We start from the raw sequence: 20,632 nt of genomic DNA, 5'->3' as shown, positions 1-20,632 counted from the left end.
AGTATAGAACTAGCAAATTAAGAATCTTGTTAAGTTGGTACCTATAGAATTTTCTTTAACTGGAATTTTCTTCAGAGTGTTGTTTATCATAGTGAAGAATAAGAAACAACCTACTATGAAAATATAATGATGACCAGAAGTTTGGTTTTTAAATGTTTATTGAGATAAAATTCATAAACCATATAAATCACCCAATTAGAGTGTGCATTTAGAGTTTTTTAGTATGTTTACAGTGTTATGCAGTCATTACCACAATCAATTTTAAGAACATATTCATTACCCCAAGAGGAAATCTATACTAATTATCAGTCACTTCCCATTTTCCCCAACTCTCACAGCCCAAAGCTTCCACTAATGTACTTTGTTTCTATAGATTTGTCTATTCTGGGTATCCTATATAATAAAGGTCAATATGCAAATTGACCCTAACAGCTAACCGACGAGGAATGATTGGTCGCTATGACACTCACTGACCACCAGGGGGGCAGACGCTTAATGTAGGAGCTGCCTCCTGGTGTCAGTGCACTTCCACAGGGGGAGCGCCACTCAGCCAGAAGCTGGCTCATGGCTGGCCAGGACAGCAGTGGTGGTTGGAGCCTTGCCTGCCTCTGCGGCAGCGCTAAGGATGTCCGACTAGTGGCTTAGGCCTGCTCTCCTAGTCGGACATCTTCTGAAGGCTCCCAGGCTGCCAGAGGGATGTCTGACTGCCAGCTTAGGCCTGATCCCCCCCGCGGAGTGGGCCTAAGCCGGCAGGTGGACATCCCCCGAGGGTGCAGGCTGGGCTGAGGGGACTCCCTCCCAAGTGCATGAATTTTCATGCACCAGGTTTCTAGTTTCATATAATTGCAGTCATATAATATGATTGATGGTCTTCTGTGATTGGCTTTGTTCACCTAGCATGATGTTTTCAAGGTTTATTCATGTTGCAGCATCCTTTTCTGATTGAGTAATATTCCATTCTGTGGACAGATCACAGTTTTTTATCCATTCATTAGTTGATGAACATTTTGGTTGTTTCTACTATTATGAATAATATTGGTATGAACATTTGTCTACAAATTTTTATGTGGACATGTATTTTTATTTCTTTTGTATATATACCTAAGAGTGAAATTGCTGGGCATATGGTAACACTCTGTTTAACATTTTGAGAAACTGACACATTGTTTTCAAAATGGCTGCCGTATTTTACATTTCTACTTAGCAATGTGTGAGGGGAAAGTTCCAATTTCTCCACACCCTCTCTAACATTGTTTTTTAATGAAGTGTTATCTCATTGTGGTTTTGATATTTGTTTCTCTAATGACGAATAACATTTTTTTCATGTGTTTTTTGGTCATTTGCATATTTTCTGTGGAGAAATTTCTTCAGGTTGTGTTTTTTAAAAAGCACTTATTGCCAAATTTACTTTGAATAGTGTACTTTAAACTAAAACATGAATTATAGTTGGGACATTAAGTATCACTTATCTTCCTTAATGTCTATTGAAAATTTGAAGAAGGACATAGTGGGGCTCATTGGTCTTAAAGGGTTATTCTTTTTAATTAAAATTGACTTGACCTTTTTTTTTTTTAAGTGCTTCATTGGAATTTGGAAATCTAGATGAAAGTTCTCTGGTTCAAACAAATGGAAGTGACCTCAATGCAGAAGATAGAGAGCTCCTGAAAGCTTATCATCATAGTTTTGATGATGAAAAAGTAGACTTGGATTTGATCATGCATCTCCTGTACAATATCTGCCATAGTTGTGATGCTGGTAAATAAGTGTTGTCTAAAAGATCTTGAACAAAATGTATACTTTGATTTAAAAATTAATAATTTGTGTGTACAAATTTTTATATAATTCCCTTGACAATAATGCATAACCTCTTAAGTATCTTAAGTATTACAGTTTATCAGTACTTGAAAACATGTGATATAGTTCATTATAGCTAATTCTATTGACTGGTTCTGGTTTTACATGAAATTTAATATTAACAAAATCATTTCTCTCCAAGGTGCAATATTAATTTTTCTGCCTGGATATGATGAAATTGTTGGACTGAGGGATCGCATCCTATTTGATGATAAGCGGTTTGCTGACAATACACATAGGTAAAAACTAAAGCTTTATTTTTTTTTATTTAAATTAAAGATAGGCACCATCGTATATTTTCTCTTTCAATTGTCAACAGATATCAAGTCTTTATGCTTCATTCAAACATGCAAACATCTGATCAAAAGAAAGTATTAAAAAACCCACCTGCAGGTGTTCGAAAAATAGTAAGCTTCATAAAATTTTATTTTTTCTCTTTTAGTAGTCATTGGTTCTGTTTTCATATTAACTATAACATAATGTCCCATTACAGATCCTTTCCACCAATATTGCTGAAACCAGCATCACAGTCAATGATGTTGTCTTTGTTATTGATTCTGGTAAGGTGAAAGAGGTATGTATGGTTAAGTTGTATTTTAAACTCAAATGAGGAAGGTTAAGATGCATTTACGTGCATGCTTTCATAAGCAGAATTCACTTTAATGGTAATATTTCTGGTTCTAGATAAATTTAACAGTAAATGTTAATTTCACTAAAGTGAATATTCTCCCTTAAGCAATTCAGTGTATAGGATCTATCTTGTTATTTTTATAAATCATACAAAAAAGTAGCTTTTGCTCACTAAATACTAGGAAGGAAGTAAAGGGTTTGGCTAGTTACAGTGAAAATTTTGTCCAACTGTGTGTATTTGATTACATGTTTTCATTCTACATGTGGGAATGGCCCATAACCTTCTTATTTATTGTTATATCTTCAATGCTCCAAGAATAGTAGGTAATCAGGAGATATTTAATGCAAGGGAGCCATGCTGAAAGAAAGCAAACAAAAAATAAATTTCATTAGATCACTGCCATGTTTAATCTTTGACCTATTGTCTATGGCTGCTTTTACACTGCAGTGGCAGAGTAGTTGCAACAAAGACCCTCTGCAAAGGCTAAAATATTTAGTACCAGCCCCTGCTGTAAATAAAAGTCAGCATTTCCTTTTAGTAATGGAATGCCTAGCAACTCTCATTTCACTGAAAGAATTGAAAATGATAAAGGTAGTTGATTTGTCAAGGAAAGAAATACTATCCATGTTGTAGAAGGCAAAGTAAGTCTGTTCTAGTGGATATAAATAATGGCTTTCATGTGAAAATTTTGTTAATTACTTTATAATATTTTCAGTGTTCATTTTGAAGATGTTTCTAGGAATATCTTGTAGAAATTTTTTTAATAAAATTTGGACACTTCATTGTAGTTGGATACTGTAAAGAAGGGGTACATTTATTTTTTTATAGGAGAATAATTATGAATATTATCATTAAAAAATCTGAATAGTGAGTCAATGAAAATTCAGATTTTATTACCCTAAAATTATCTAGAGCTGAAGTAGATTTTGAATATCTTAGAAATTAATTTCTTTAGGTGTTATTTATCAAATAAACATGACAAAAGCAACATTTTATTAAAAACTAAATAAGCAGCATCTTTTCTAAAAGTCCCACAATTAAACTATTAGGAGAAACACATTTGTATTTGTTTTATATAGTTATTTTTCTAAAGGGAAATTATTGTCACTGAATGTTTGAAGCATATTTTAGTCAGGAATGCAGTCTTTAAAAATGTTTCTCTACAGTAAATTTTCTTGGAGGAAGTATGTGGTAACATTCTGGATCGGCTAACTACATTACAGTAGTAGCTCAGCAGGAGATACAGTGGAAGGGATTAAAATGTTTTTCACTTTGGGATAGGATTGTTTCAGCTATTGTTATTCTTTTATAAAAAATATATATTTCTTTATTGATTTTAGAGAGGAAGGAAGAGGGTGAGATAGAAACATCAATTGTAAGAGAGTACCATTGATTGGCTGCCTCCTGCACACCCCCTACTGGGGATCGAGCCCGCAACCCAGGCATGTGCCCTTGGCCGGAATCGAACCCGGGACCCCTCAGTCCACAGGCTGACGCTCTATTCACTGAGCCAAACCAGCTAGGGTGGCTATTATTACTCTTATTTCTCTAGATCAAGCTTCCTAGAAAGTATTTTAAAAAAATGTTTTTTCCTGATCATATCTGTTCTTCACAATGATGTAAATCTGATGAACAGTGATGTGAAGAGAATAGATTAGTTCTTTCCCATCTTGATGCCTTATGAGAACTGACTGCTATTATTTAACTGTAGAAGAGAGAAACAAATAGCTCAGCAAGGCACAGAATGAGGAAGTTTTTCAGGTCTTCTGAGTTTTTATTTTTTTTCTTTAGAATGTTTGTAGTCAGAAATCTGGATAAAAAAAAAATAGTACTCTGCTGTAATTATCTAATCAAGGGGCGGTCTGAATTAAACTTGGCATATTAAAATATAACTAGAGGCCTGGTGCACGAAGTTCGTGCACTTTGGGGGAGTTGTCCCTCAGCCTGACCTGTGCCCTCTTGCAGTCCGGGAGCCCTGGGGGGATGTCCCACTAAGCCTTCAGTCAGACATCCTTAGTATTGTGATGGAGGCAGGAGAGGCTCCCACCACTGCTGCTGGGCTCGCCAGCCATGAGCCCGGCTTCTGGCTGAGCTCCCTGTGGGAGGACACTGACCACCAGCGGGCAGCTCCTGCATTGAGTGTCTGCCCCCTGGTGGTCATTCCAACATTTGGTCATTTGCATATTAGCCTTTTATTATATAGGATGGTTTTGCTATTTCTTCCTAAATGCCTCTTTAAGTTTTAACATGAAGGTGATTTAAATATTACAGAAATCCTTTGATGCACTGAATTTTGTCACAATGTTAAAAATGGTGTGGATTTCCAAAGCTAGTGCCATACAACGAAAGGGCAGGTAGTGTATATTTAATGTACATTCAAAAATTGCCTGTAAAATAGAAACATATTATATGTATTACATATTAATGTATATTGCACTTTCTGTAAAATGTTAACATTTTCATGTTAGTCTTTATATTACTTTTGCAAAGCAAACTAATTTAATACTGTTTAAAAAATATCACATTAAGGTTATGTTAAAATTAAAAATTTTTGCCTGGTATAAACCATATTCTTAATATGTAAGAAACTTAAAAAACAAAAGCAAAATGTCAAAACATTTGCAAGATGGGACAAAGGACTAATTTTTGTATTATACGAAAAAGCTTTTAAAAAATTGGTTAATATAGAGCAGCACATTAACTTCACATATGTTGCCTTATGTATATACCAAAATAAGTGTAAATTAATGAGGTACTGCTTTTTGCTTATCAGATTGACATTGATGAAAATGTTAACAGTGCATGCAACAGAGCTGGCAAAAGCATGGGCCTATAGGCTTTCATAATTTGCTGATGAGAGTGTAAATTGGTGAGATTTCTTCAGAGGGCAGTTTGAAACTGTTTATCAAAATCTACCCTTCCATAGTGGAATCCACTTCTCATAATTTATCCTGAGTTATACTTGCACATGATGTATGTTTAAGTATGTATTTCATAGCATTTTTGTAATAGTTTGGGAACACTGTAGTGTCCATCAACAGTGAAGTGGTTATATTGCTAAAGCCACACAGTGGTATACCAGTGTAACTGTTAAAAGGAAAATATTTGGATGTATGTCTTTTTATGTGGGATGAGTTTTCAGAATATATTAAGTGAGAAAAGTAAGGTATGGAACATGTGTCTCATATTCTGCTATACTAAAAAATATATGTTTGTATATATATTTAGATGTAAATGCATTGTTAAGTCCGAGAGAAACATTGAGAAACAATTATTGGTTCTGTGTTTCACTTACTGACAATTGTAAACCTACTTTGCCCACCCCTATATATCAGTTAGGCATCATTCATGAATCTCACTTTATAAATGAGATAATGGCGTCCTAGACAAGTGAAGTGCCATCATAAAGGATAAGTGTCAGAGTAGCAATTCAAACTCAGATGTCCTGATACTAGTTCAGTGTTCTATATCCTAAATCACATTGGTTGTACAGTTTACTTATTATAGTCTTTATTCCCGAGTCTTAATTTTGTATTTTACTTTAAAGGGCAGGGCGATGTAGACCTGGAATTTGTTTTCGTCTGTTCAGTAGACTCCGATTCCAGAATATGTTGGAATTTCAGACTCCAGAACTTTTGAGAATGCCATTACAGGTAGAAGTTTACTTAACTTTAAAAGCCTATCTTTGTGGGTAGGGAGGAGAAGGGCTCATTTCAACTTATGCTGATTGGACTTTTCAATAATCAATTTATAAAACAAAACTATCAAATATATATTATGGTAGGTGGTTATGTATATAACTAACATTTTTTATATACAGAAAATTTAATTTACAAACCTTCAAAGCTTTAAAGAATTACTTGAGTATAGTTTATAAGAATAGCATTTGTTTTTGTGCATTATTTTAGGAGTCTGTCAACCATGTAGTTTTCACCTTTTACATTTTCAATGAGGATTACGAAACAAATTATTTGACGTCCAAAACATAATACCAGAATCTCAGTTTAAGATGCTGAGATTACCTTGGTAGATTTGGAACTAAGTTCACTGAGATTTCCTGGCTGTTACTGTTTTCCTTCAGGTTTTCTGACTTCATGGAACAGCCAGACACTATAGTTCCTAGGGAAAACTATCATAACATTAATTCGATTCTCTGCTGTGTTGAATTAAATGCTGATTCCCAAACCTTTAAAGAGACACTGCATCATATTTTTGGTAACCACATATCTAGATCACTTCCCACTTCCTCATGCTCATGTGCCATTTTATGTTCTTCTTAGGACAAACTATAAAATTCTTAACAAATGCCTAAATTATTTCTCAAGCTTGTATCTCCATTTTTAACTTTTTAGCTCCTGCCTTTTGTCCTCCCTCTACTCATACCAGTAGTTTTCATTTCCCAAGCACATCTTATTTGTATTGATCTTAGGGCCTTCATATGTGCTATTCCCTCTCATGAGATTCCTCCCCCTTACTCTTTTTATAATTAACTCCTACTCAGTCCTTATGTCTTAGTTTAAATGTCATTTCCTCAAGAAATGGTTTTTGACTTCAATGGCTTCCTTTTCCTGCTTCTTCCTGAACTTGATTAATTTACCTCTTCAGCTCTCTGTGTCCTTCATAGCATTTATCACAGTTGTAATTAAAGAGTTAATTATGTAATTATTCTGTTCTTCACACACAATGAAAACTTCATGAGGGTGGACACTTGTCTGACAGTCTGTCCTTTCTTTTTCTCCAACTTGCTGCACAGTGCCTAGCACTTAGTAAGCACTTAAGTATTTGTTGAATACATACAAGATTCCAGAAGGTAATATAAAGGGAAAAAAAGGTATTTTGGACAGTAACTCTTAAAACTGTGTGAGGAGACATAGTCACTGGTGGCAATGGTAATTTTGATATGAGTTGTTGGAGGGTGTTCATAAAAATTTTGGAACCTAAGGCAAAGTATGAGCCTATGTTTCCTTGAAAGACATTGTTCCTTTTACTGTTGTTCATTTTAGTCAGAGACTCTGCTAGTCTTTGGGAACTGTAGTTCTCTCATGATTTCTTTAAAAATAAATGTCAATATTTCAAAACTATTTCCTATTTTTATTTACAGGAACTTTGTTTACATACCAAACTGTTAGCCCCAGTTAATTGTCCTATTGCGGATTTCCTTATGAAAGCTCCTGAACCTCCACCAGCTTTAATTGTACGGAATGCTGTACAAATGCTTAAGGTTCGTGTCTTAATGGTTTTATTTAACCTATATGAAATTTAAACCAAATGAGAACACATCTTAAGTAATTTTGTACTTTAAAAAATTATCTTAACCATGTACTTTGAATAAATACTGTTGTGGTAGTTATAATAAACAGTAGCTCGTTTTAATATATTTAAAGCAAAATGTATTTTTTGTGTGTGATGTGATAGAAAAACAAAGTTTACATTCTCATTTCTTTTTTATAGACTTTTAGGTATGTCAATTGCTTAAACATAGTTTTTGGTTATGTTAAATTCTGTTTTATATTCTTTTGTTTAGACAATAGATGCAATGGATGCATGGGAAGATCTCACTGAACTTGGATATCATTTGGCTGACTTGCCAGTAGAACCACATCTTGGTAAAATGGTCCTGTGTGCTGTTGTTTTAAAGTGTCTGGACCCTATCCTTACAATTGCCTGCACACTAGCCTATCGAGATCCTTTTGTCTTGCCAACTCAGGCCTCTCAAAAACGCGCAGCTATGCTTTGTAGGAAACGTTTCACTGCTGGAACTTTCAGTGATCATATGGCACTTCTCAGAGCATTCCAGGTACTCTCATTGTTATTTTATTTCTGAAAATGTTGCTGGTTAAACACATTTCTGGAGCAAGTGTAAGAAATTTAAAAAATAGATATGATTCTACTAATTTTGTTTCATTATAACATCACATTTTATGAATTTCCCAGAAAAAATCTTCCTACTGTTAATGTTAACATTATCACAGTTTTTCTCTACTATTTTTCTTTCATTTTATCTTAGGAATATGTATATTGTAGGTGTGTACATACTTATTTTTATTTATACTTGTATTTATTTTTAATACTCAAGTTTCTTATCTTTCAATTATATTTTGGGCAAGGAATGCTCTAAAATTTTAGTTAACACTCTATGTTACTCGAAATATATAGAACAAAGCTTAGAAGAAATTTACCTTGAATTTAATGTCTATTTTTTTTTAAGAGTACATCTTTTTTTTTGTATGATCAAGACACTATGCTAAGAACTTAATTTTATAAAGCAAAATAAAAATATCACTTAAAACCTATCCTATATAATAAAAGGCTAATATGCAAATCGATTGAATGGCAGAATTACCAGTCACTATGACATGCACTAGCCACCAATGGGCAGACGCTCAATGCAGGAGCTGCCCCCTTGTGGTCAGTGCACTCCCACAGGGGGGCGCTGCTCAGCCAAAAGCTGGGCTCACGGCTGGCGAGCGCAGCAGTGGTGGCCGGAGCCTCTCCCACCTCCACCGCAGTCGGACATTTTCCTAGGGCTCCCGGACTGCGAGAGGGCACAGGACGGGCTGAAGGACCCCCCCTACTCCCCCCGCCTCCCGAGTGCATGAATTTCGTGCACCGGGCCTCTAGTTAAGATAAAAGTAGTGAAAAATGAGGAAAGGGCTAAATGGGAAAGGAAAGATAGGGAAAGTGAGGCTTTGAAGAAGGGAAATTATAATTTAGAAATTCAGATGCAGGGGATAATTTCATTATTTCTTCAAAAGGTAGACGTGTTATTTATCCTTAAATTCTTTTGAATGTAGTCTATGCCTATACATTAAAAAAGCATATATTTTTGTTTAAGCAGAAAATACTTTTTTTCAAGTATTTCCTTATAATACATACAATTTACAAAAATATTTACAAGCTTCTTTTGTGTGAGCACTATTATACAATTAGAGGCCTGGTGCACGAAATTGTGTGTTGGTCTGGTCCCTAGGCCTGGCCTGTGATCAGGGCCATCTTCCCCAGCTGCCAGCAGCCGGCCCCACCCTCTGCTGCCATCCACCCCTGGTTTTCTGTTTGCCATTGGCGATTGGAGCCTGACAGCCAGGGGAAGGGACTGAGAGGTTGGCCATTCCCACCTGCTTGTTGGCCCCACCCCCACTGTGGGTCACCCTCTGTGTAGGCTGACTGGTGGGGCGGGGGCCTTGGCCTGGCGCCACACGGTGTCCCCTGCCCCCCATCCCTGGTTCCCCATTCAGCATTGGGCAATCAGAGCCTTCCGGCGAGGGAAAGGGACCGAGAGGTGGTCAGTGCACCTCATAGTGACTGGTTGAGCGGTCGTTCTGATCGTTCCACCCTTAAGGTTAATTTGCATATTACCTTTTATATAGGATAGAGGCCCGGTGCGCAGGTGGGGGCTGGCTTCCCTGCCCTGATGGGGGCCCCGCATTGGGGTTGGGGGTCCCTGCTGGGGCACGAGGCTGGTCAGGGTGAGGGGCCACAGCCATTCTGGTTTCTGATCGTTCTGGTCATTCCACCATTTTGGTCGCTGGGCGTTTATTATATTGGATGGATAATGCATTGCTCTTAATTGAGTCTGTGATATCTTGTATTATCACAGATCATTTGAGGGACAATAATTAGAGGAAGATTTGGAGAATTCCTGTCTATTCTTTGCTTTTCCCCCAGCTCCTTGAAAAGAAGAGGGGATAGATAAATTACTGCTTTGATCTATTGGTTATATTTCAAAGCAAAAGAACTCATTTTAAAAGAGGAGCTATTTTATATTGCACATAGATAGTTTCTAGAAATCCCACTTTCCATTCTCAGACTGATTAGGAGGTTGATACAGAGGTTATTTTTGGAGGAATGGAGGATTCTTAGATATAAATGTACTACGATGGCTTAGTTTTAAAGGCTCTATACCAGCGGTTCTCAACCTGTGGGTCGCGACCCCTTTGGGGGTTGAATGACCCTTTCGCAGGGCTCGCCTAAGACCATCGGAAAACACATATATAATTACATATTATTTTTGTGATTAATCACTATGCTTTAATTATGTTCAATTTGTCACAATGAAATTGGGGGTCACTACAACATGAGGAACTATATTAAAGGGTTGCAGCATTAGGAAGGTTGAGAACCACTGCTCTATACTTTTGTAAAGGACAATTAGCACCTGTATTTGAAAGGTAAATATTTTTACATAAATGCTCATTTAGGTTTCCTGATACTTAGTTCTCTCATTGATATTTTTATAAACTCAAAAGACTTTCTTAGCATTTGAGTATAATTAATGATAAATCACAAAGTCTTAGATTTTATTTTTTATACGTAAATTTTAAATTATTTTTTTTTCTTTTAAATATATTTTTATTGATTTCAGAGAGAGGAAGGGAGAGGGAGAGAGATAGAAACATCAATCAGCTGCCTCCTTCATGCCTCCTACTGGGGATCGAGCCTGTAACTTGGGCATGTGTCCTGACCAGGAATTGAACCAGCCATTTCTTGGTGCATGGGATGATGACCAACCAACCAAGCCACACCAGTCCAGTGTTAAATTATTTATTTTTTTAAAAAATTGAGGTATAATTGGCATATAAGTTTCAGGTGTACAGCATAGTGATAAGATACTTGTATATATTGCAGAATGATCACACTCAATCTAGTTAACATCCATCTTCAAACAGTTAAAATTTTTTTCTCTTGTGATGAGAACTTTTAAGATCTACTCTCTAGTCTGTTAATTAGATTTATTCTGAAGATTATTTCACAATATATATAAATACTGAATCACTATGTTGTACACCTGAAACTAATATGTTACATGTCAAGTATATCTCATTTAAAAAAGTTTATTTTAAAGAAGTTCTACTCTCTTAGCTACTTCCAAATATGCAATATAGTGTTATCAACTATAGTCCCCATGCTGTACATTATATCTCCAGCGTTTATACTTTGTTTATAACTGATAGTTTGTGTCTTTGACCACCTTTAACCATTTTGCTCACTTGCTGGCAAGTATCAGTCTGTTCTCTGCATCTACATTCTTTTTTTTTTTAAATAAAGTCTTAGATTTTATAAAATAATTAGAAGAAGAATTGACCTTGAGTGGTTAATGTAGTGGTTTTCAGTTACTTTGTTGCCTCAGAAGTGTCTGGTACATGTATTATGTTATATAATTATATTTTTATAGGCATGGCAGAAAGCACGAAGTGATGGGTGGGAGCGAGCCTTTTGTGAAAAGAATTTCCTTTCACAAGCAACCATGGAAATAATCATAGGCATGAGAACTCAATTGCTCGGTCAACTTAGAGCATCAGGTAATGTTTTCACACAAAGAACCTATTTAAACCACTGAGAGAACCCTGCCAATACCTCGTAGTATTTCTAGTATTAACTGATGCCATCTTATATTATTATTATGACATTATCACATTTTTGTGATATTCATTACCTGCTTTGTAGACTTCCATGTGACCTCAGCTTTTGTTTGTTGAAAAAATTGACACTGCAGAATTGTCATTGAGAAATGTGTGAATACCTTTTGATACTGTTGGCAGTAAAGACTTTAAAATGTATTTGTTGGTAAAGATCAGTTTAGATATTACAGTTATATTTTAGCACTATTAATAAACAGTTATTTAGCTCTATGAAATAAAAGTTATAAAAAATTAACTAGCTTGTTACAAATGCTGGCCTTCATATTTTTGGAACATAAAACAACAAGTAATCACTTGAAGGCATTTTGATTTTTATTTATGTAGATATTTTATTTTAGAATTGCTAATTCCTTTTTGAGTAGCATAATACATTGAAAAAATAGAAGATAACTACCAGAGTCTGGATTTACAGATGAGCTGAAGTGCCAAAGTAATATAAGAAATAAACCACAGGGTTTAGAGTTGTCTCAAATATGGGACAATATGAAGTACTTTTGGAATTATTATTAGAATGGTTTAGGTTTTCAGCTATGTTTTAATGTGTTTTAGATAGCAGCTTATGAATAACTTGACTGCAAGAATGTGTAATTTAAAAAAATATTTTTACTGAACGGTGTACTGCGTAAGTGAGGAATGAATGTGGCTCTGTCTCCAGATAAGTAAATAAATAGAGAGACAAAAAAGAATTGAATGGATGACTGGGCATGTTGGCACAGAAAATAAAGCTTGGTCAGACTGTAGTAACTAGAAAATCTTTAGACTTTTTATTTTATATATTTTTTAAAATATATTTTAATTGATTTCAGAGAGAAAGAGAGAAAGAGAGAAAGAGAGAAAGAGAAAGAAAGAAACATCAGTGATGAGAGAGAATCATTGATCAGCAGCTGCCTGCCTCCGCCTCCTGCTTACCCCACACTGGGGATTGAGCCCGCCACCCAGGCATGTGCCCTGATTGGGAATCGAACTGTGACCTCTTGGTTCATAGGTCATCGCTCAACCACTGAGCCCTGCTGGCCAGGCAAGAATGTGTAACTTTTAAAAAGTTTCTAAGCCCCCAATAAATCTTCTTTTTTTAGCCTAAGTAAATGTAAACTTTCTTAGAACATTGATTCTATATTTTAAATTAGATTTTATTAATTATTGTGGAATTTGAATATCATTAAACTTACATAGGTTCTACAATTTTTTTATAAAAAACACACAAATTTAAAAGTATGTTGTGAACAATAGGAAAAGTAGGTGTGGTTTTTTCCTCTTTCTAGGTTTTGTTAGAGCACGAGGTGGTGGTGACATTCGAGATGTTAACACAAATTCCGAGAATTGGGCTGTCGTTAAAGCTGCATTGGTGGCAGGCATGTATCCTAATTTAGTCCATGTGGACAGAGAGAATTTAGTATTGACAGGGTCAAAGGAGAAAAAAGTACGGTTTCATCCCACTTCAGTTCTCAGTCAGCCTCAATATAAAAAGGTAAAACATTTTTAATGCTCTTAGGCCTTGAGGTGAAACTCATCTAATTTAGATGGTTGAAAAATCAATGAAAAATGTTCTGCATACTGACCTGCTTTAAGAAATTAATTATATATATGTGTGTATAATTCAGTATTGGGACAAAATTTTGATTGACTCTTAGAGCTGAAAGAGTTAATGTGTTAAGTAATGAGAACTTTTGTACAAACTACATGAGCAATGACTTGCTTTAATTTTTGTTTGGGTATGCATCACCCATTTTATTAAGGGACATTTTATAGTTTAAAATTGTTACCAGTAAAGTAGGTGATAAATATAGTTAACAATTTTTAAATTTATTTTCCTAATAGATTCCTCCAGCCAACGGTCAAGCTGCAGCAATTCAGGCACTGCCCACAGATTGGCTTATTTATGATGAAATGACCAGAGCCCATAGAATAGCTAACATTAGATGTTGTTCAGCAGTGACACCCGTCACTGTATTGGTATTCTGTGGACCAGCTAGGTTGGCAAGTAATGCTCTTCAGGAATCTTCATCTTTTCGAGGTAAATGTGTTATGAAGGAAATAAAAATATATTTGAAATGAAATTTTTTTTCTTTTTGCTAAACCAAACAAATTTTGAAATTATAAAAACTTATGTAGTATTAGCTCCCTTTTAATATAAGACTAACTAGAAAATACTAAAGCATACCACTGTTCTTGAAATTAATTAAGATAACTTGATTTGTACATTTTTTATTAATCTTGCTGATAGGAAGTTTGTTTTTCTCTTCCACTGAATTTAAATGATTAACAAAAATAAAAGGTATTTGTTTAAAGGAAATAATAGTTACCCATATCTTATTACCCTTATGTAAACATATTTAATATTATATATTTTTCTCTAGATATATGCATATTTTAAATTATTTTACCCATACTATCATTTTATATTCTGTTTTGAATGTATAGAATATAAAAAACATGAACTATTTTATATTAATGGCTGCAAAATATTCTATCATATTAAAGCGGTATATAGTATTTAAAATGTTTCTTTACAATTGGACATATTGAATTGTTTCTAATTTTTTCCTATTTGGTGACTCAGCAAATATTTACTATTTGAATAACTGCTCTATGTCAGGTATTGTGGTAGGTATTCAGGATGTAACAGAAAACAAAATAGACAAGTTACTTCTGTCCTTTGGAGTTTACATGGTTGTGGATGGTAGACAGACAGCAAAAAAGTAAGTGTTTTATATAGTACTATAAAAGAAATAAAGCAGACTGCCTTAGGGATGACCTACTTTAGAAAGAAACCCTAGACAAATTTCTCTGAGGAGAAGTGATTTAAGTTGAGACCTAAAGTATGAGAAGGAGCTAGCTATGTGAAGATAATAAATAAGTTGGCAAGGGCCAAGATTCTGCACTAAGAAATGATCTAGGAATTGACCTAAAGGTATGTGATTGGAAACACAGTGATCAAAGAGAGAGTGGGATGAGATAAGGTTTGAGAACTGATGTTTTTCTTAATTTGACCTACAGTTTCATGATTTAAAGTTGTTAGCCTTCTTTCTATCATATATAATACCCATTTTTGTTAGTTTTATATATTTTGAGTTCTGTGGTGGTTTCTATTGTTTTGTTTTTTAAATCCTCACCAGAAGACAAGCTTAGAGAGAGGAAGGAAGAGGGAGAAAAACTTTGATTGGTTGCTTTCTCTAAGTGTCCTAATCAGGATTGAGCCTGAAACCCAGGTATATACCCTGACTTGGAATCTAACGGGCAACTTTTCAGTGCATAGGACCATGCCCAACCAACTGAGCCACTCTGGCCATTCTAGTACTGTGTTTTGACTGCTATAGATTCAAATTGAATAATCTTTTTCTATACTGCTCACTTCAGAGCTGAAAAAGTTTCATTCTTCCATGGACCTGATAAGCTATGATTTGATTTCTAAGATAATTTTTTCAACCATGTTGCATTGACTCTGGTTTAAAATGTAGATTTCATGTTTTTCCAAGTGCTTTCCCCTCACCTGCACCAAAATAATCCTTATGTATTGTCTTTTAGAAGGCTTACATTGATTTCATATTACATTTGGCATGGTAAAACTCTCTGTCTTCTTTTCCTTTAAATTTCTGCCTTTATATTATAACGTTATTCAATAGTTTTGTATTTTAATAAGCTCTAATATCTGGTGGAGGATCTACCCATAACTCTTTGCTGCTTTTCTATTAAGTTATTTGATAATCTTACCTATATTTTTTTATGAATATTGAGCAGTCACCTTCTTATAAGCCTTTTGGCACCAAACAGTTCTTTTGTGATTTTAATTTAGTGTTTGCTTCCAGCAAATTTAATATATTCTTCTATTTAGCTATATCTTCTATTAAATTTAGCAATTTTTTGGTAACTTTGTAAAGGTTGGATATATTTCTTAAAATGATTCTTAAGATGTTTGTTTCTGTTTTTGAATTATTATGGTGAATAGGTTTTCTTTTTCTTTGCCTGTTGTTCTTGCTTAATAAGAACTCTACCTCAAAGAGTATATTTTATGTACTCTGTTACTTTACTAAGCTCTTATTAATCCTTTGGATTCTTTATTTCTTAAGTTATATTACCTTCAGGTGGTAATATTTTAATTTGTTACCAAAATTTATTTTTTCATCTCTTTTTCATGATATTGGAAAACCATTAAATGGTCTACTTTGTACTTTTTAATTTTAAAGGTTTAAATTCTAAAGTACCATTGATTATAATGTTAATTCTTGTTTTAATAAATTATTTTATTCATTAAATTAAGGCAGAATTGTTCTGTTTTTAATGTTTTAAAAATGTGTTGAATTTGTTAAATAACTTTTAAGCATTTGTTCATGTAATCAGAATTTGTTTCATTTATTGATGTGGTGTATATTTTTTTTATGGAACTACCATCATATTGTTCCAAGAATAAACCTTTCTTGGACTAAGAGTAATTTATTGCAATGCTAAATATTTTGCCAGCACTTATTAAAATTGTAATATTTATGTTCATTAGTGGGCTGACCTACATAGAGTTTGTGTGGTGTGTGCATTTGCACATTTAAGTATCTTTAGGTTTTTGATTTTATCAGTTTTAAGGTTAGGTTTAGATTCTCTCATTAAAGGAACTGGCTATTATTTGATTTCTTGAAAGTTTGAGAGACTTGGTGTTCTGGATTTCTTTGTTGTTGTTCTTTAAGGACATCTTGAATTTCTTCCTTAAATAGTCTGAGTTTTTCTATTTCTTATTCTTTCAGTTTTAGTAATTACTTATTCTTTCAATTTGTTTTATAGAAATGAATTTTCCTTGAAGGTTTCAAGACTCTATAATTCTTTTAAGCTTAACACATTTTGAACCATTTTTACAATTTTATGCTCAGTTTTGATTTTGTGGTTAGATTTGTGCTTTATTAAATTTATCAGGATTGCTTATTAGGTTTTAAGGAACTGGATTATAGTTTTAACTATTAATAACATTTTTGTCTTCCCTAATATATCATTCTTTTCCTTACTATTTTTAATGTTTTTATTCCCTTATGTTCTTAGTTTTCTTCTTCATCTACTTATTATTTAAATATTTTTTTGGATTTTTTAATTTCTTTTTTGTTTTGTTGCCTTGTGATTAGAGATTGTAGTCTTTACAATTCCCCTTTCCCCCTCCTTTTAAATATTGAGATTTAATTTGTGACCTATGGGGTTTAGAGAACTTCCCACACAAATTGTTAGTATATCAGGAGGATTTGTGTAAATGTGGTATGTCAATCTCTATTTGCTTATTCTTTTTGCTATAATATAAAATGGCTAAAGTGAAAATTTTTCTTTCAATATTTGTTTCGACAGCGGATGGTATTCCTAATGATAGTAGTGATAGTGAAATGGAAGATAGAACTACTGCTAATCTGGCAGCTTTGAAACTTGATGAGTGGCTCAATTTCAAACTAGAGCCTGAGGTAAGTTGCTCTTTAGTAGTGTGATCCAGTTAGTATGATCTGATAAACAATATAATGAAAATTATATCTTTAATATTGGGTTCTTAGCATTAGAGAATACTTCTTTTTCAGTTTTGGGCCCTCAGGTATTCTCTGCTGCATTGGGGTAATCCAACAGTGGATTTGAAAAACATAGGTGCAGATCAGTATTTATGCATGGTAATATTTTGAGTATTTCTGTGTATATAAGGAAATATTGAGTATTGGGTACACAAGAAATCCCTTTATTTTAACTATTTCTAAGAGAAAGATATGAATTCCTTTCTGTTTTCTCTTTTCACATATCTCTGAATTGGGAAAGAGGAGTGTTTCTTTTCAAATTAAAAATATTTCTTGACAAAGCCTACCCTTAATTTCATCTCCACTTTTAAAGGTCATTTTATAGCTTTTTGTTTTGTTTTGGCAGCTAAGATGTGAATAGTCAACTAGGGCTAGATTTACCTTTTTAGGATTCTTCCATCATTTGAACCTACTATATGTAGTCTCACTTGAATATCCAATAGCCTGTCACTTCACTGAAATTGTTCTTGCTGAGGACAATATTGTCCTTCATGTTGTCAAAACCAGCCTGCTGTCCTTGACAAATTTGACCTTTTCTCTTTTTTGGCAGTATTGTCCATAACCTTCTTTTTGTAATTTACCTTTTTAGGATTCTTCCATCATTTGAACCTACTGTATGTAGTCTCACTTGAATATCCAATAGCCTGTCACTTCACTGAAATTGTTCTTGCTGAGGACAATATTGTCCTTCATGTTGTCAAAACCAGCCTGCTGTCCTTGACAAATTTGACCTTTTCTCATTTTTGGCAGTATTGTCCATAACCTTCTTTTTATCTTTCCCATTTTTCCTCCTCACACCTGTCCCAACTTCTTTGTCACCAGATACTGTGACATTAATCTTTCTTGATTCTTCTTCATTCTAGAGAGGCCATTTCTTCTTAGGTTCTTTCACGGACTCTTCTCTATGTGTTTGGGCCTTAAATGTTAGATGTTCTCCAATACTTTATGCTTTGCTTTTTTTACTGTCTCTGCACAGTTCCTAGAAACTACCTCTAACCGTTTATGCATTGATGACTACCACGTCTATATCTAGCTTAGGTCTTTCCCTGGACGTATGAATCCAGCTGCCTTCTGGACATCATTATTGCATGTTCCACAGTTACTAAAATAAAATGAATGGAACTAAATGTATTTTTGTTTGTTTACTCTGCTTTTGAGATATTAATCACACTCTACCACATATTGTCTCTCTCAGTAAACTGTTTCATTTGATTTTGTGCCTCAAATATGGTAAAGAAGAAATTTTATTTCATTCTTGCAATAAAAAGAATGAAAGTAGTAGTAAATTATATGAAATGTAAACCTTTTTCTTTGGAAACATTCAAAGACCCTTAATTAATAAACAAATAGGTGCTTGCAAGCATATTTGAACTGAAGAAACTATTTTATTGTAGGCCGCCAGTTTATTGCTGCAGCTCAGACAGAAGTGGCACAGCTTATTTTTACGCCGAATGAGAGCTCCATCTAAACCGTGGTCTCAAGTTGATGAAGCAACCATTAGAGCAATTATAGCTGCTTTAAGCACCGAAGAACAGTCTGCAGGTTTACAACAACCATCTGGGATCGGCCAAAGGCCAAGGCCTATGTCTTCAGAAGAACTTCCTTTGGCATCATCTTGGAGGTCAAATAATAGTAGGAAAAGTTCAGCAGATACTGAATTTCCTGATGAGTCTACTACTGCAGAAAGGTAAATTAATGGCTTGAAACAGGAGACATTTTCTCCAGGAAAAGTTATTTATTATGGAATTATGTGCTTTTATAATATTTAGAAATTACATTGTTATCATGTAAGGAACACAGAAAGGTCACAGTAAAATGGGAAGAGATTTTTCCTTCTAAAACCTCTATATAAATGCCTAATATGCAAATTGTCCCCTTGGGAGTTCGACAGGGAGTTCAGTCGCTTGCTATGACATGCGCTGACCACCAGGGGATGGTGCGGTACTTCGCAGGTGTTGGCAACATGGCGCCAGCAGCAGGCGGCAGTGGAGGCACTGCTAGCCCCGATAGGCCCCAACGAGAGTGGGACCATGTTGGGATGGTGGAGCAGGTGAGCAGGCGGTGCCAGGCCAAGGTGGGGTGCCAGGCGGGGCTGCGGGGCTGTGAGGCTGGGGGCATAAGCTGGGGCTGCAAGGCTGGGGATGCAAGCTGGGGCTGCTGGGGTGAGACAGGGCCAGACATGCCCTGAAGCCCTCCTGCGGTCCCTTCTAGGCAGGCCAATTTCCCGTGGTCCCTCCCAGGGTGGCCGGCCCCAATTGTACCTCTGTAGCCGAAAGAAGCTGGTGTCATCACTAGAATATGTCTGAAGACCAACTGTTGGCACAGTGTACCTCTGCGGCCGAAAGAAAGCATCAGCATTGACAGAATATGTCTGAAAAACTGTCACCGACAAGTACTACCAATACTGGTAGGAACTGCCTTCACAGCAAAAATTAAGTAAATGAGGATGCAGTTATCAAACATAGTTGTGGTGAAATGACTGTTACATGTAAGTTTTGCCTATCACTAAATTTCTCCAATGGAAAACCATCTGATGGAAAATTTACTCAATGTTGCAGCAAAGGTAAAGTTTGTCCAAATGATATAAGTTTTCCAGAATACCTGGCATATTTTAAAAAATTAATGATAAACGAAGATTCTGACAGTAAAAATTTTATGGAAAATATTCGTTCCATAAATAGTTCTTTTGCTTTTGCTTCAATGGGTGCAAATATCACTTCATCATCAGGATATGGGCCATACTGTTTTAGCATACACAGTCAAGTTTATCACTGTACTGGAACTTTACATCCTTCAGATGGTGTTTCTCAGAAGTTTGTTCAACTCTACGTTTTAGACACGGCCGAAGTGACAAGGAAAAGATTAGCAATCCCAGAAAACCACGGTTGCTCAGAAAGACTCATGATCAATATCAACAACCTCATGCATGAAATAAACAAGTTAACAAAATCATACAAGATGCTACATGAGGTAGAAAAGGAAGCCCAATCTGAAGCAGCAGCAGAAGGTATTGCTCCCACGGAAGTAACAATGGCAATTAAATATAATCATAATAGTGATCTGGGTGGATATAATCCTCCCTGTGTAACTGAGATTGCCGTCATATTTAGAAACGAAGATGGAGAACCTCCTTTTGAAAGGGACCTGTTCATTCATTGTAAACCAGATCCCAATAATCCGAATGCCACTAAAATGAAACAAAT

General features: G+C 35.0%; 1 protein-coding gene across 1 annotated transcript in view; it reads left to right on the top strand.

Moving 5' to 3' along the window:
* YTHDC2 (YTH domain containing 2) overlaps positions 1-20,632 on the top strand; it is a 66,566-nt gene that overhangs the window by 33,554 nt on the left and 12,380 nt on the right. Inside the window, exons 13-25 of the mRNA XM_006755279.2 lie at positions 1,577-1,755; positions 1,997-2,093; positions 2,174-2,261; positions 2,348-2,428; positions 4,757-4,839; positions 6,033-6,138; positions 7,587-7,706; positions 8,010-8,282; positions 11,658-11,784; positions 13,167-13,372; positions 13,723-13,918; positions 17,221-17,330; positions 18,824-19,116. Of these exons, the coding sequence (XP_006755342.1) occupies positions 1,577-1,755; positions 1,997-2,093; positions 2,174-2,261; positions 2,348-2,428; positions 4,757-4,839; positions 6,033-6,138; positions 7,587-7,706; positions 8,010-8,282; positions 11,658-11,784; positions 13,167-13,372; positions 13,723-13,918; positions 17,221-17,330; positions 18,824-19,116 (1,959 nt within the window). The remainder of the gene's footprint in view (positions 1-1,576; positions 1,756-1,996; positions 2,094-2,173; positions 2,262-2,347; positions 2,429-4,756; positions 4,840-6,032; positions 6,139-7,586; positions 7,707-8,009; positions 8,283-11,657; positions 11,785-13,166; positions 13,373-13,722; positions 13,919-17,220; positions 17,331-18,823; positions 19,117-20,632) is intronic.

Source organism: Myotis davidii, unplaced genomic scaffold (assembly GCF_000327345.1).
Source record: "Myotis davidii unplaced genomic scaffold, ASM32734v1 scaffold130, whole genome shotgun sequence".
Classification (NCBI taxonomy): domain Eukaryota; kingdom Metazoa; phylum Chordata; class Mammalia; order Chiroptera; family Vespertilionidae; genus Myotis; species Myotis davidii.
Note: the sequence above shows the minus strand (reverse complement) of the source record. Positions and strands in the feature narration are given on the sequence as shown.